The following is a 17,560-nucleotide window of genomic DNA, read 5'->3' as shown; positions in this document are numbered from 1 at the left end:
CCTGGTTCTGGCACACTTGAGCAATGCCTGCAGGTGACTGTGCTGTTCTCACCAATGCACCAATATGGATCCGCTCAGCCAATGATGGGCTCCTATCAGGAAATGGGCAGTGAGATGTTCCAGATGCTGGATGCTCAGCAGGGAATAGAACCGAGTCCCTGCTTCTGTGATGTCAATGTTCTGTGCGTAATGTGCTGTGGGGTGAGGCGGAGGGACAGCATGGAATATGTGTACACATACATAGCATGCCATCTGGTGCAAGGCTGATGCTGAGATGAAGCAGGGCCCTGGGGAGAGGTGGGAATTACCCTTTCTCTGCTCTTGCTTAGGAATGCCCAGGCTCCATTTTGTCTTTTGCTGCTGTTAGAAAATGTTGCACAGAGGTTTCATTACTTAAGCAGACACATAGAAAGAGAAAATGGAGGTGTACAAATGATATGACTTTTATACACGTAAGTTAAATGTCAAACCTGTGGCCCGTTATAACTTGGGTAAGCCAAAATTTAAGTGTAGACCTTATTTTTAAACTTAGGTGAACATAAAATAGTTCTCACAGCAGTCTTTAGTAACCAATAAAGAGGATTTATAAATATTTCTGATTATCATTTCTAGTATTAATTACTTCTAAACAGCAAACATGCATATGGGAATGTCTATTAGCTTGGACAATTGAGATAGTTTGATATTCAAAATATACCAAAGCTGTTCATTATTCATAAAAAAAGATTCCATAAGAAATGGCTTGGCATAGTGGCTTAATTAGTTATACTCAGAAAGCAGAAGGGGAGGATCACTGAGAATTTGAGGCTAGCCTGGGCTACATAGTAAGTACCAGGGCAGTCAGAGCTGCATCATAAGTTGCTGTATCAAAAAATAAGCAACCAGGGCTGGAGATATTGCTCAGAAGTTACAGCTTGCTGCTCTTGCAGAGGACCTGGGTCTGGTTCCCAGCACCCACATGGTGGCTCACAACCATCAACAACTCCAATTCTCAGACATCTGACACTTTCTCCTGGCCTCTGTAGTTGCTGTGAACATCTGGTGCACTTACTTACATACATGAAAAACACCCATACACATAAAATTAAACAAAAAATAGGGTTTACTTTATAAATAACTCATCTATCTTTTTACTTAGCACTATGCAGCAAAAATGAGTTTATAGTGTATTTAATGGCCTTTATAGCTAAATAGAAACCATTCTTGCTAGCCAAACACAAAGGACCAGAGCTGTTGACCATCAAAGACATCTGTTGTTTTGGGGGAGGATGCCAACAGCCTGTTATCGCCACTTAACTTTTCATTCTCTTACAGGGTCTTCTTTCACCCTATAGGTGGCCTGAATACTTCTTGACCACTCTATTCCTCTATCTGGGCTTTTGAGGGGGGCTCTTACATCAGCCCAAGCCTGCCACCCGGTTGGAATTCATAGCTAAAACATGCGCTAAACCTTCTCACAATTCCACTCTGCACATTTCCTTCTTTGAAGTCTCAATACATTTTGCCTTAAAAAAAATTCACTTGTTACTCCTACATTCATGTTTCATATTTTGGGTTTCAAGAGCTGAATCTCAGTGGATTGGAAGCCTTTTGGAGGAAGAGACTGCTCCCCACTGGTCTTTGGTTTCCACTCTCTCACACAGTGCCTTGCACTGGAAGGTGTCCAGAGAAATCCAGTTTATGCAGTTTTGAACAATACATTTATATTTACAAAGTAGTTTTCATATTTGCATAATGTCTCAGATATTTGGTTCCCTTTCAAAGCACCATCAACAGCATCAATCAACAATTAATTTTTATCATCAATTAAAAAATTACTGTTTATTATTTATCAACTTATTGGTGGATAACTGATAGTCATTGCTTCATAAAATTTTTCATTCTGTCATGGAAAAAAACCCTAGATCTAATAAAGAGAGATGTTTATTTCTGCCTTGTAGGAAAACTATAAATGGAACCCTGAAGAGATGAAGCAGTATGCATGAGTAGTGTACACAGTCAGTGTTTCAGAGCTGGGGCTGGAACACAGACCCTGTTACCTTGTGTTGAATATTAATAAAATATTGACTTCAAGGTATCCTGTTACTGTGAAAAGTACCAACCCAGCTCAAAGTTTATATAGCAAATTTCAAATGTCTAATGTGAACATTCCGTGTAAGCCAGACAGGTAATCAAGTTCTTCCAGAACGTTCAAATGGCCACGCCACTTATCAGCATGAATAGATTCAAGTATGAAACAGCAGCCAAACCATAGAGTATTCCAAATCAAAAAAACAACCTTGATAAAAATGGGGAAACTGAGCCAAAATATCATAAACTACAAATTAAGGGTTTTTATTTTTCTAGAATCCTACTCTAAAAGTAAGAGAAACAGGGGTAGAAGAAAGTACCATGTCTGATCTTTTTTTTTTTTTTAAACTTCTTTTTATAAGGAAAGTTCATGGATAACACATGAACTAAGAATTGAATCAACACCAATCATTATCTAAGTAGTCTCCATTCTTTAAGGCTAACCGTTTTCTTTTATACCTTTAGTAGCTTGGCATAGTTCATGCATTATTTACATAATTAAAGATAATTCCCTGTCAACTCTCTTGTTCTTTTTAGGATCACTTCCTTACTTTTTTTTTTTTTTTTTTTTTTTTTCAAGACAGGGTTTCTCTGTGTAGCTTTTGCGCCTTTCCTGGAACTCACTCTGTAGCACAGGCTGGCCTCGAACTCACAGAGATCCGCCTGCCTCTGCCTCTGGAGTGCTGGGATTAAAGGCGTGCGCCACCACTGCCCAGCCCTTACATTTTATTAAGGTACAAATTTTGCCATGTAGTTGTATATATCCTTTGATATAATTCCATAAGCTCTAAGACTAATTGGAATTGAAGGGAGATCTGTATATAAGTGTTTGAGTCTAGATACAGGGTTTGCAGTGGAGGAATCTTGAAGTCACAGACCTAAGTGTGAAGCAGAGAATAAGGGAGACATTTATAAACAGTTTGCTTGCCAACTTGGTGGCCACAGTTAGCACCTCTGAACAATTTTAAGGACTAAGCAGCTCATCCTCAGTATAGTTAGCTTTGCAGCCCACAATCTACCTTCAATCCCCACCTGCACTGTACTCCTGAAACCAGAAATGACTCTCTACAAAAACCATGAGGACACTAATTGGTTCTCACTTAAAACTGTATTGGATGTAATGCTTTGGAGTCACTCAAGGTGATTATGACAATTACACATGAGTTAAGATAATGAGGCAGCAGCATGGTTTTCTGAGAAGGTGGTTAATTCATTCAAAGTCAAGAAGCAGACAATTCAACATACAACTACTGCCCCGCCCCCTGCCCCCACTATAATGATCTGAGTATTCACTGGTAGAGAAGAAGACACACCTGCAAACCTGCCCCTGGCTAATGACCCTCATGCACATTTAATATCAAGCGTGCTGAAACCAGAGCACAGCTCAAATCCAGGCAGAGACCCCAAATTGGAGTGTGGGAAGGAAGGGAAGAGGAACCCAGAAAGAAAGGTCCAAGAACTTGGTAATACAAAGATGTAGATGTCTTAGGTTGGCCCTCACCAAGGATCAATACTGAGAGGTGTAAAGATCCAGGGTAAAGTTTTAGAAATACAGGCTGTATATAATTTTTTTCTCTTAGTTGGAAATTTTGATTAACTCAACATAATGTCACAAAATCACCCAAAATTGTTTTTTATAAAACTTAACAGTATCTTCAAATATGAGACACGTTATCATTTGTAGATAAAACATTTTCTCAAGAAGTATTTCAGGAAGAGGTAAAGACACATTTTTTGGGCCCCTCTTAAAGGAAGAACCTACTATGCCTCAGACAAGACAGAGGAGATGCCTTTTGTGGAGCGTTCATATAGACATTCTTTCTTAAAGAAATACAAAAAACAGTCTCAGTTTTAGTGCCACTTAATAATAATGGGAATTTCTCTTGCTTATCTTACAGAAATGAACCCTTCAACCTTTTTTTTTTTTTTTTTTTTAAAGTTTTTATCTCATTGTCTTATACTACGGCGGTCCCACTGAGGGAGTAGCCTAATGACAGATTGATCCATTGATATTCTTTTATCTGTAATATCAAAGGACTTTATCAAAGTTTGAACTAAAACTCTTATCTAATATATACTCCCTTAAGGGATAAATAGGGAAAAGTCCAAGTCCTCTTTAGTGTAAGGTCCTTAAGGACACAGACAATTTCCACTGTATGAGAAACTCCAAGTGTTTAGCATGACCTCTGTATACTTTGTTTTGCATTATAGACTGTAAATAGATAGTATTTACAGGTAGCATGTAATATGTTCTTTCTGTGTATTCTCAATCAAAACTTTCATTCTCATTTTTCCTTTGTACTATTTAATTCTATATCATTAAGAGAAGCTGATGAAATCTACAAGGTTAATGACTAGCACACTGATCTTGCCAAAGATATCTGTGTTTTGAAAGAACAAACATCTCTTAGTTGACTTACAATAAATGACCTAGCTATTTAAGATGCCCAGGATAGCTTTCGCCTGTCCCTTTAGGTGCTCAGTTATGATTTAGCTGCAAAGTTATAATAGTAGTTAGAAAAACATAATGGATTTATACTAATATATTCCAGATCAATGGGGATATATTTGATGGTCAAGAAGGTCCAGTGGCAGTCACATAAAACACACTATATAATCAGAAAAGATGGAAAGGTGTTAGCTTCCCTTTAAGTGAGGCCCAGTACCTAGGTGGTACTAGATAGTCCTTCACCACCCTTCTCCTAGCTAGTTATTAATCAAGCACTTACAAGAAAAGCAGAACACAGGAAAATTCATCCAAAGTTGATGATGTCCATGTCTTTGTCAGCATCATGAGTTAAAAATTGATTCAAGTTACTAGATGAGGTGGAAATAAGCAATGCAAACTTACTTTAGTGGTTCAAATTGTGGTAAGTGGCCTATAATACTGGAGCATTTGCTTTCACTTCCTCATATGTGAAAGACTGTAACAGCAGTTCAGTTATAATTTTGTTTGTGTGGAAATTGAATGAACTAAATGATGAATAGATAAAACATGTTCACAAGACACCTCAAATCCAATGTTGGGACACATGGCTGGACAAGTAACTTTTTTGCTTCCACATCTCTCTACCTTTTTATTTCTATCTATCTATCTATCTATCTATCTATCTATCTATCTATCTATCTATCATCTATCTATTATCTATCAATCTATCTATCATCTATCTATTATCTATCTTTCTTTCCATCTATCATCTATCTTTATCTATAATTTCTAACTAATATCTTGAGATATTAGTGCTTTTGAGGCATTTATAAAGTTTAAAACCTAGAATTGGATAGCTTAAAGTAATATGCTGAGGAATGCTGTAATCATTGCTCATATGCTTCTAGTAAAATGTCCAGTTTCTAGTAGACCTAGAAACTTTCATCTTAATTCAAAACATATGAGAACTTCAATATAGAAATTCTCTTTTGAATAGCAGTACAAGAGAATAAGAAAGATTAGAAGGCTAGATAAATGTCATATCTGTTTCATGTTTGTTTTTTGAGTCATGAGTTTGGTTATTTGTTTGGCTATCATCTTGAGTTATGACTGACTGAGATCTTCCCATGCCTCTGTTTACCTTGCTGTGTGTGAGTTTTGGGTCATCTTACCAATAATCTAGGCTGTTAATATGAGGTGGCTAGAGGAAATGAACAATGCTAACATGTATATGTCTTTACTTTGTTTATGAATACAGTTTTAGTGAGCAAGTGTGAACTGCTATGCAAATAATGGTGAGATCACTTAATTGTCCCTACTGCTGTAAATTTTAAGTTACATTTAAGGTAAAACTCATTGGGCATATTTTAGCTGCTGACAGCCGCCCTAAGATTCTACAGTTTAGAACCTTACCATGGTTTGCACCATGGCTGACATGGTGGTTAAACATTTCACTCACACTCGCTGTATTTATTTCTAACCTATAGTGAGGAAAACATTATTGCCTTTCTTCCTTAACAGGGTAGTATATATTATTAAGCCTGTAAAAGGCAATGATGCTATATCACCCCACAAGAAAAGATGATTATTTGTTATTTTATTGCTATTTGGATGCAGATGCATTGTGGGTAATTGACTTGACTTCTGATTATTTCAAATACATACTTCTCCCAGGCCTTATAAATGAAGGCATCCTGTGATATTGTAATACCTAATAGTTTTACTATTTATCTTATAATCTCAGGCTTAGGATGCCAGCGGGATTCTTCTTGCATTTTGATAACAGGTTTTTTGTTTTGTTTTGTTTTATTTTAATACAAAGCACTCAATTCAATTGTATCCTATCCTGATGATCCAAGAAGCATTGAGACTCAGAAGAATGGGCCAAGACTTACTAAAAACTATTAAAATAAAATCCTTTTTCATCTTCTAGTGCTCTACAAATATATTATAGCTGTTTATAAACTTGCAAACACATTGACGAGCCTCCTTATAATGGAGCTGGAGGTGGTCAGCAAGACACCAAAACAACAGTGACTCCACATGACATCAACATGCATAATACATTTGAAACAAGAAGCCTTCTTACCTAGCATGCAAACACATTTGACATTCTGATCAGGGTTCTCAAACAAGATTTCGCCACACCTCTGCAATAGAAAGACAGCCTCAGTTACTTTAAGATTTCAAATGAGAATTCTCAAGCCAATGTAGTCATGCAACTAACAGTACAGTGTTGTTATTGTACTTTCATTTTCTTTATTTGTCTAGGTCTAGGGACTTCTGTCAGAAAGAGAGATTTTCCTGGAAGCAAAGTCTTTCAGAGGTCAGTCTGGGATAGGCCGTTCCAGCATGCTTCACCTCCCTGTCAACAGCTGACCCTGTGCTCCCACGAGAAGCCATGGCTTGGGATGCACCTCTTTTCTACCAGTTTCTGTTTCAGTGAAACATCCAGTTACCGAGATCAATAATCTGAGTTCAATTCCTCTCAGAGTTGGACCTTATTCAGCATTAATATTATTTGGAATGACTCACTCTACATACAGATATTATCAAAGTTGAGTGGCCAGTGCTGAACTCTCTGAGACCAGGAAAAGGACAAATTAAGGAAATGCTAAGCAGCACAGGGCTTTTCTGCACTCATAGACCCAGGGAATAACAACTTTCCTGCCTTTAGCGTCGTTTTAATTTGCATTTCAAAACTTTTGTGCAAGGCAAAACTTAGCAACCCAATCCATTATTTAACATGCCATTTTTGCATAATGAATATGATTGGCAAATGGGATTAGTATCTATGTGTATAAAGGAACCACCCAAAGCAATAAGACCATATATAATCTGATAGAAAAATGGATAAAATATACAGCAAGTAATTCATAAAGAGGAAATCTGAATGGTCAATAAACACAGAAAATACATTAAACTATACGAATAATTGTAAATAAATAAATTATACTTCAGATAAAGGGCTTTTAAAAACTCACTGATTTGACAAAATTTAGAAATCTAGAAATGCTAAATATTTTTAAGAATGCAGAGAAAAGTGAAGCTTTCATACTCTTGGGCTAATGTATAAAAATTACTACAGAAAATTTGGCCAAGTCTGGCAAGTTTGAAAAGTTCATACAGCATGCTAGAGCAAGTGACTTTTTAGAATTTTAACTACAGACATTTTCAAAAACAACTTCAGTGTTCTACTTAGAAAAGAGAAATGTCAACCATGAGTGGACTCCTACAATTAAAAATTAATTAAGGCTTCATATACTCTAAAAGCATATATAATATACAATAAAATACCCAATATTCACCTTACAGAACGCCAAACACACATGATTTTCAGATCATATAAAACTTACATTTGTCATAACAATGAAGTTTTAGAGTTGGGGAGGTAGTTCAGTTGGGGAAAGTACTTACAGTTTGAGAGTGAGGATCTAAGCTCAACTCCCTAAAACCTGTGAAAAGCCAGGCACAGTAGCATGCATCTACAATATTAGTTCTTTTACTGTGGGATGGGAGTCAGAGACAGAAAAATACTTGGGAGCCTGTGGGCCAGCTAGCCAAGTCATGTGCCAAATGAGCTACAATGAGACCCTGTCTCAAAATGTGGTGGAAGGTTTGGGCCAATACCTGAAGTGGTCTTTTGATATCCACACACGTACTTCATACACACACGTGCACATACACACACACACAAATGTAATATTATGCTAAAAAGAACTCTGTATATTGTGAAGTTGAAAACACCTAAAATAACACACATTCCTTATGCATATGTTAATTTACTAAAAAAGAAAAACATGAACTGAAAAGAAATGAGGCATCAAATACAGGGTGTGGAGAAGAGAACAGAGAGATGGTATGTAGGAGGGCCTAAGAGGTTACCAAATTTTTCTATAATTATTCATGCCTTAGAATATTCTAGAAACTCATTTTTACATGACATATTTTATAACAAGAATGAATTGGCCGTATCCACTATTTTGGATATTAAAGACTTACACCTTTGTCTAATGTAGGTCTGCCTCAGAGTCCTTGAGCTCATGGAGGACATTATTTGTTCTTATAACTCGTTCTTATCACTTACTAAATTATTTCCTTTTCATTTAAAAAAAAATCAACCTTACTATGTAGCTCTGGGTCTGGCCTGGCCTGGAACTCTTTGTGTAGATCATGCTGGCCCCCAACTCCCAGAGATTTACTTGCCTCTACCTCTAAGGTGCTGTCATTAGAGGCATGAACCACCACACCTGGCTGTTTTCTTTACTTTGAAGAAGACTGTCAGGCTAGCAGTGTGATCCATTTTTTTTCTTCCAAAGTTCACAGCTTGGTTAACTCCATTCCCCAGAAGGAAAAGAAACTCAAAATTCTTCACAGCTAATTGTAAACTTTTTAGGGGGCAGAGAACTAGTTTTTAGATTGATCTAACCACCTAAGAGATAGAGAGTAGGTGCAGAGACTGGGAAAGCAAGCAAGCTATGGTAAGAGTCAAGAGGTGGAACTGTGGAAGACAGAGTCTGCACACGGTAGAAGGCTGCAGGTGGGTATTCTGAAGGTAACAGGGTGCTGAGTTCTAGATGGAGAGTTCAGATCACCAGCCATCTGCTGACCTAGTGTGATCTGTATCACGTCACTTAATCTCTTCACGCTCCGTCTCCTTAGAAGTAACGTGGAGATGTTGATGTGTGCCACCAAGTTAGGTCAGGGAGCAGATGTGTGGATTAACGACCCATGCAGTCTGACCCTACTGTTTGTTCCTGTTTTTGTTTGTATTTTGACAGAGGTTAAGCCCTTTAAAATAGCCCGGATCTGTTTTCTCCATCACCTTCCTTTTAAAGTGGTATGTTTGCAACCCAAAAGAGTTAATCATTATTTTTAGATGAAAGGTCAGAGGTTTTTAAGATGTTTTCAACTTCTTGGCAGAATGACTCGCTATCAGTGTCTTCTCTGGATTAATGACAAAGCTTATATGCATGCTGCCATGGAAGAGGTGCCCTACCATGGCACTGTGGGTAGAGGTTGCATAACTTCCAAGGGCTATGGTAAGTTCAAGGGCATCTTGAGATGTGTCTCTCAACAGGCATATGAGCCTGGCTATCAGGATCTTTTGTCCCCGGTCATGCACAGAGCTAGAAGGAATGTCTGAAACTCCTAAGAAGCGTATGTTCTGTAGCAGTCATGGCCTGCCTGGGTTCACTGACCAGCTAAGCTCATTACCAAGCAGAAAGGGGGAGGTGCCATGGCCTTTCCTATGAGGATGAGGTCTTCTGCTTCCTTGTCTTTACCTGGAAAATGGTGGTACCTTTAATAATACCTTTAACTAACTCCTTAACTGGTTTGGTTTTTCAAAGTTAGCTGATAATAGCAACAGTTTTTAAAGCAATATCCAGAGAGGAATCCAATCATTTGTACGACATGCCCCAAACCATGTTTCAATACCTGTTCTCTTCTCATTGATACATACTAGTGTTTTCCAGGCCTTCACTGCCAGGCTCCTACTCAACTGCACAGTCTAGGGCAATGACCTAGTTTAGGAGATTAATTAGGTTAAACCACAGTATCCCCAGTCTCAGACAACTGTAGACTCCAGCATGGGGAAAGGCCCTGTGCTTTTCTGGGTTGTGAGGTCTGCAACCCTTTTCCTTTGATGCTCTGGTCATGTTCGTTGGGGCTCCCCATCTGAGCATCTTGATTCTAGATGACTTCTGGTTCTGATAATCAGAATCTAATTCTTAGAGAGCTCATCTTTGTTTCATTTTCTTTGTCTGAAATAGCCAGATCATCTTGTTCCTGCCCGACAATTCCAGTGAAAACTAACTATGAATACAGCGGTGTAGGCTTTGCAATGCCAAGCCAAGATGTTGGAGCCATGTTAGCAACTAAGAAATTCTCCTAGCATGTGCTCCTTCTTTTTGAGGCACATAGACTATACTTCATGAGAACTTATGCATGTGTGCCCACTATCTCCATAGACTGTAAAGAATCAGTTAACTTCATCATTAGTGTCCCTAACATGCCTTATTGTAGTTCCAGTGCTTTTATGTGTTAGACACCTGAAAACTCTTGGTGGTAGACTGAATACGTATTACTTTGCTAACATTTATTGAGATTGTGGGCTAAACATTGTTCTAAGCCATGTCTTGCTAACCATTTTATACTCTCATTATACTCCTGCAACAGTAGATAACTGAGGCAGAGAAAGGAGCACTTACCGTAGCAAATCCTCTCTAGTGAACGGGAATGAGTGTTGGCAGTTGACTGATGCATAACCAAGATTTATGGATTCCCAGATATTGGCTACTTTGGTGTCTCTTGTTGTACCGGCTCTGTAGACTGTGTCTGCGGACACTCCCTTTACTCACCCATTAGCTTCTGGCTTTTTGCCAGAGAGCTCAGACTTTAGATAAGATCGACTCAGTTTCAAAGCCTGTTGCTACCTCTTCTCATCTACTCTATCACCGGGGTCAAACCTGCTCTCCTTGCTGTAAAATAGGGAGATGTTATCTACGTCATAGAATGATTTCGAATTTAGTTTTAACTCATTATAAGCAAGGAAGAGATATATTTGAACATTATAGGCAAGACTGAGACATAAAAATAAGGATGAACTTGAAACACATTCATTCATGTTCTACACTAATTCTCATAGCATTTTTCAGGATTAAAAAGAAAGAAATGCTTGGAATTTTAAAAGTCAACATTTTGTAAGTTGTTTTCCAATCAGTACTAGTTAAGAGTTTTGTATATTACGTTTAGGATTTACTTTTGTTCAGAGAAGTTTTAAAATATTGCGTCTATCGTTTACAATAGCCACAATATGGATGAACATCAATGGTTGGATGAATAAGATAGTGAGGCATTTTTCAAAATGGAGTATTATTTAGCCAGCAAAGGGAGGAAGGTAATTCTATCATTTGCTACAACATGGAATACATAGGATATTGTGCTAAGTGACATAAGCCAGGCACAGAAAAACAAATGCCATATGATCTTACTTATATGTGCAGTCTGAAAACATTGAATTCATAGAAACCAAGGGCAGAAAAGTGGTCACCAGTGGCCAGAGGGGAAGTGTCCAATGGCTGTAAGGACTCACCTCGACAGGGAGAATAAGATCAGTAGAGCTGTGTACAACACTCAACGTCAATCATCACAGCACACTGAACACTTGAAAACTGCTGAGAGTATCTATTTTGTGTTCTCACCACAAAAAAAAGGTGAGATGATTTATCTGTTAATTAGCTTGGTTTAGTCATTTCACAACTGTACATATTCCAAAACATCATCTTTATACTGTAAACGTGTGTGCTTTTTATTTTTCAACTAAAAAGTAATAATACAAAAAATCTCCAATTTAAAGCTAGTAACATTTTAAATTTTAAAACTTTTAATTCCCACTGACTAAAATTGTATGTTCTAGTAAAATATACAATAAAACATATTTCTCTTAAGTAAACTGTATTTTTTCATGTATTTTCTCATAGGTGTGAAAGTTGAAATTAGCAGTAATTTTAGAAAACACATTTAAGTTTTCATCAACTTAAAAAAAATTTTCCCTAAAGAAAAATTGTATCTGCTGTGATACTGTTCAATTACCAGTGATATATGCGCTAGGAATTATTAGCTGAGGTGACAGGCTCATTTTATTCTCTTTGTTTAAAAAAATCATCACTTTCTTAAGACAATTGATACTCTATTTTCCTGCATCTTTTTTCTGTTCTGAAACTTGTTCTCACTCCAATGTAGGAACCTCTCAGCAGTTCTTCAGCAGCTAATCTGTTTAGCAAAAGTATTTTTGTATCTCAGAAGGGAGGGGGCAGCAGCCAACAACTCAAGAAGGCACTCCTCTGGCTGCGTCACTTCCGTCAGCGTCAGGGGAGGCAATAACAGTTTATTGCAAGTATATGATGTTGAATACGACCAGAAAGTAATTAAAAGTTGATTCCCTGGTTTTTTGCCCTCCCAAATTTACAGTTTTCCTGTTTTTAGAACGATTTGATTAAGGGAATCAAGTGTTTGTAAAATCGTTGGAGGATCAGGCTGGAGTCTGGGCTTCCACAAAGGACTGCAAAATGGTTCAGCCGGCCATGAGCTCCCGAGGCTGGTGGGCCACAGCCCGGAAAGTGGAGAGTGGGCAGGCACCACTGAATTGTTGACTTCAAGAATACAGCACATGGCAGCAATCCAGGGATCACAAAACTTTTGGCACAACAGTCTCTTGAGATCTGTAAAGCCAGTGACTGAATGTTGAATGTTACTGTAGAAAAAAAAAAATACCAATATCTCCATGATGGTGTTTGGAGCGCTCACAAAGCAAACAAAAATAAAACAAACCCTCAGCATAGACCAGGCTCATTTTGGAAAAACAAACAAGCAAACAAACAAACATCAAAGCTGAGCTTCATGAGTTAAAAAGAAAAACTAACCCTGGTCAGGTAGTTGGAAAGTCACGGACTTGAGAATCTGAGTTAGCCGAGAGGAGATATGATTCCTGGTCATTTATTCTTATGAATTAGTAAGTGTTGCTAATGCTATATATAGTCACATTGTATGCAGATGCAATGAGATGAAGGCTCAAACCTGACATTGAGAAGATCTTTCAAAATTGGTTTCCTAACTGGTCATGATGGCATATCCCTGTAATCCCAACATTCAAGAGGCAGAGGCAGGAGGATCACAAAATAGAGACTAGCCTGGGATACACAGACTATTCAAGGTCAATCTGAACAACAATGGCAAGACCCTATCTCAAAAACCCAGAAGGTCATCACCATAGCTCAGTTGGAGTCCTTGCCTAACAGTCTTAAGGCTCTGGTTCAGTCCTCAGCTCCAAACACAAACAAAGCAAGACAAATAAACAGGAAGCTCTGGACAATTCTGGTTTGCTTTCCATTTTAGTTTCCCAAAGCAGAGAACAGAAGGTGCTTATTGCTATCTGGTCCAGAGAAGGGAAGTCTAGAGTGAAAATGTCTTAAGTCCAAAAAACATTCATGAAGCATAGCTTCTAGAATACTAAGACTGAACTAAAACGTGATGAAGGGTTGGGAGTTTGGAATCCATTAATGTCTCCCAAATCAGTTAACAAATGAATGACTGCTCAAAAAAGGCACCGGAAGAGTGCCAAGTTTGTTCAAGCACTGTACTGTGAATGTGGGTACCAAGGAGGATGAAATTCAAGCCTACATCATCTTGAAGCCTAAAATAAAGTCAGAATATACAAAGTGAAGGGCTGCTTCAGTTATGGTACCCAACCCTGATGGCCCTTCACAGAAGGCTTTACTTCAGAAAAAGAAGTGATCTTGTGGCTGGGCCTAGAAGGTGATACTTAGCCATCACAGGGGAAGATGCCTGAGCAAAGCTTGTAGGATCAAATAAAGTAGTCTTCAAACACTGGGCAAAACCATGGTGGGTCATAGTAGAGGACTTAATCAAACTGGTAGCCATGGGTGAGACCAGAGGAAAGCAGGGACCAATAATGTTCTGGGCTGGGAGGAAGGCTTGCTTTTATAGAATGAGAATTCTTTTAGTGTTGTAACAAACAATTGTAGTTTAATGGCATCGGATATCTCTGACCAGTGGTTTTGCCTGCAATCTTTTTGCTTATTTTAACTTCCAAAAAAGGTACTGGAGCATGAGATAGGCTTCATTCCTTTTTCTGGAATTATTCCATAGAATGGCTATGGCCTAAAGGATTCTCCAGCTACCCAGTGGAAATCTTGTGTAAGGCTGACTGCTGCTACTGTGGAAGCCATTAGCACCTTGAGTGGAGGCATGGCACTTTCTCTGCTCCAGGAGGATATGTTTTCAGGATCTCCTTCTTTATAGTGGCTCAAGTCCACAAGGATTTTACTCAGCCCTGCCCACCATGTGGGTGGCACCGTCAGGTCTTCATCCCCGAACACTGTGGCAGCCCTCAGCATTTGGTACCACAGGCCAACAGATTTGGAACTAGGGCAGATTTCAGCCTGGGCTCTTGTTTTGCTTCCTGGGAAGGAGCAGACTTCCATCCTATTGCAGGCTGTTAAAACGTCAGACTAATAAGTTTTCAACAATCTGTCACTGCCAGTCTCCAGCAACAAGCTGGCTTTGCCTTTGGATCCTGGCTTCATGGTCCAACCCAACCTCAGCCAGTCAAAATAAGAGACACAACAGCAAAAGAGAGAGAGTGAAAAAAAATCAGATAATCACCCCAAGCCAAGCAGAAATTCTTAACAAACCCATTGTTGTCAATTGCCAACAGCAACTCTGTGGTCTGCCTAACCTGGTTTGACCCTCGGGAAGGGCCATCTCTCCAAAAGCTCTAATTATCTATGGTCAGGAGTGACTTGAAAGACATTAATGCCATTGCTATTGGGAAACGAGCCTACCTGCTTTTAACAGCTTTGTTTTTTCCTCAGTCAAAGAACAAAATGTTAGCCCAGTGGCGTATGCTTTCTATTAGAGAACGGCCCGCAGCAGCAATCTCCAGAGAGTCGCTCAGCATTTTATTACAGACCCCTATTTTTAAATGTTTAAAAAACTAGTTATTACAAACCAAAACTTGGAAAACCTGGTTTCAGAGAAAGAGAGAGAGAGAGAGAGAGAGAGAGAGAGAGAGAGAATTAAATTACTAAGCAAATATCCTGAGTGAACTGTTTTCTGTCATTCTGACCCCAGACAGTAGCAGGCACTAGAACAACTCTGGCTATGTCCTTCCAGTAGACCTCCTTCAGGGAGATTGTAGAGTCAGATGGAGCACAGGGTTGGAAGCTGGCATGTACTGAAACACACATTGAAAACTGCCATTTTTGCCATGTCACTAACATGACTCTAGGCTCTAGGCAGCATAATTCTAGCAAAATTGCAACTGAAGATTGGTGGCCTAGAGTGTAACTGAGACCTCTCTCTCAAGCACATCCAGCTATTGCAACTAGGTAGACATCTGAGTCCAAGTATTTTGGGAAGAATCTTGGTACAGGCTCTGAAAAATCCTGTACATCAGTTACAAATAGGTACACCCCTAAATCCGAACAGTGCAAAAGTTGAGGGAGAATTTCACAGTGCAGTTTCATCTTTTATTTACTATCTTAGAGTCTCCAGGGTTGACAACGAGACGTAGTCATAAATGTTTAATGTATGCAGAGTGAGTTATTAAAGGTGAAGTCAAGAAACAGTGGAAGAAACAGGAAGAGGTAGAGGCAGACAGACAAGTAAACGTGATGGAAAGTACTTTAGCATGTTGAGGTTCAAATCCCAAAGCTGGCCCTTATTAGTTACAAGATCTGTGGCCCATTTGGCTTATGTTTCTTAGTCTGCAGGTAGAGGTGAGGGAGGAACACTCCTGATAATGATGATAATATCTGATATCTAATACATATTTGAGGTTTGAATGAGAGTAGCCCCAGAGGCTCATGTGTTAGAATCCTTGGTCACCAGTTGGTGAAACTGGAAGGGATTGATCGGTGTGGCCTTGACGGAGGAGGTGTGTCACTGGGGTTAGGGGTGGGCTTTGAGGTCTCAAAAGCCTACATTTTTCTAGTTAGTCCTTTCTCTCTCTCTGCTTTTTGTTTGTGGATCGGATGTAAGCTCTCAGCTACTGTTCAAGTGTCATACCTGCCTGCCATACTCCCCACTACAATGACCATGTACTTTGACCCTCTGGAACCATGAGCACCCCACCCCCCACCCCGTGCGATGAAATGCTTTCTTTTATAAGTGATGATGTTCTGACACAGCAATAAAAAGTTAGGCAGTGTGTAAAGGAGGGAAACATGCAAAGCTAAAGGTCCAGAGAGCAGAGGTGGATGGGGATGGATGGAGATGGTCAGCCTTCCTCCTGTGTCCTTATCTTTAGTACTGAGGAAGGGTAAAGGATCTACATGAGTTTAGGAAAGGGTTTCTTCATGGGGAAGCAAATTGGCGATATCCAGATGGACATGGAAAGGCTTCTGAAAGAGGGTAAAGGATAGAAGAGCCAATACTGTTACTCCTCAGTTGAGATTGAAGCACAAGATAAACTGAGAACTTATTTATTCTGAGCAACATAATTGTTGTAGAGGCAAAATCTGAAGATGATTGAGGAAATGAAGTCCAGAATGGGCACAGGAGGATGGGATTACAGTAATCATAAGGCTCTTGGCATTGAGAAACATGAAGCTGGAGAAGGTGGCAGGGACTGGACTGCTAAGACAGTATAGGACTCTACTTAATGAAGTCATTGCAAGTTATAGACCCTCTGCAGTAGGCGGTGGAGTGTGCCCAACAGTGTTCCCTAAGATCTTAGGATGGGAGTATAGTATAGCAGCCATGAATGCTGACAGAAGCTATTGTCCTAAAATTATGGACATGCGTTGGGGTGGGAAAATGTTCAGTTAAGTGTGGCACCATCTTATCATTGAATTTCATGACACCATTGCTACTATCCTTACCACTCACAGTTGTGACAATTGGCAAAGCTTGGGAGGGACTCCAGAACAGCTCACCCCTTCTGAATTCTCTACATGCTAACTCATCCCCAAGGAGTTCTATCAGATTATTTTTTAGGTTTAGTAAAGCTACATGGTCTTTAGGAAGAGGAGATTGTAGAAGTCTAGCATGAATATGCTCCCAACACCGTGGCCTTCAAAAGCATGCATAGGGTAAAGATTGAGGCTGAGTATGTACTGAAAGGGGGAATCAAGGTAAAAATCTCGACTCCACAAACAGGACAACTAGGACTTGGGAACAGAAGTGTGTCACTAGTCTTGAGAAAGGTATTTTCTCCTCAGGAACTTGTGGAAGAGCATGTTGTATTTCAGGAAAACCATTCCTTTACTCACTTATTACCTTCAGAGAGAGAGACAGAGACAGACAGACAGAGAGAGACAGACAGACAGAGACAGATAGACACAGACAGACAGACAGGCAGAGAGAGCTCTGAATCCAAACTGGATTCCATGTTTTTGCCCTGTCCCTAACAGAACATGTAGCAAACCAGTGTGTGCCACTGCCATCCCTGGAGCACCAACACAGTGAACACTCAGAATATCTGGCTTTCCGTTTTCCCTGTGTTGCCAACAAGGATGTCCTGACAATTGCCACACA

The 17,560-nt window shown here is 39.3% G+C and overlaps 1 protein-coding gene across 1 annotated transcript in view; it reads right to left on the bottom strand.

The window, feature by feature from the left end:
* Pde7b (phosphodiesterase 7B) overlaps positions 1-17,560 on the bottom strand; it is a 309,660-nt gene that overhangs the window by 213,223 nt on the left and 78,877 nt on the right. The window contains exon 2 of the mRNA XM_036168952.1: positions 6,588-6,648. Within this exon, the coding sequence (XP_036024845.1) occupies positions 6,588-6,648 (61 nt within the window). The remainder of the gene's footprint in view (positions 1-6,587; positions 6,649-17,560) is intronic.

The sequence above is a fragment of the Onychomys torridus genome, chromosome 19, assembly GCF_903995425.1.
Source record: "Onychomys torridus chromosome 19, mOncTor1.1, whole genome shotgun sequence".
NCBI classification, from domain to species: Eukaryota; Metazoa; Chordata; class Mammalia; order Rodentia; family Cricetidae; genus Onychomys; species Onychomys torridus.
This window is presented reverse-complemented; position numbering and strand designations above follow the sequence as displayed.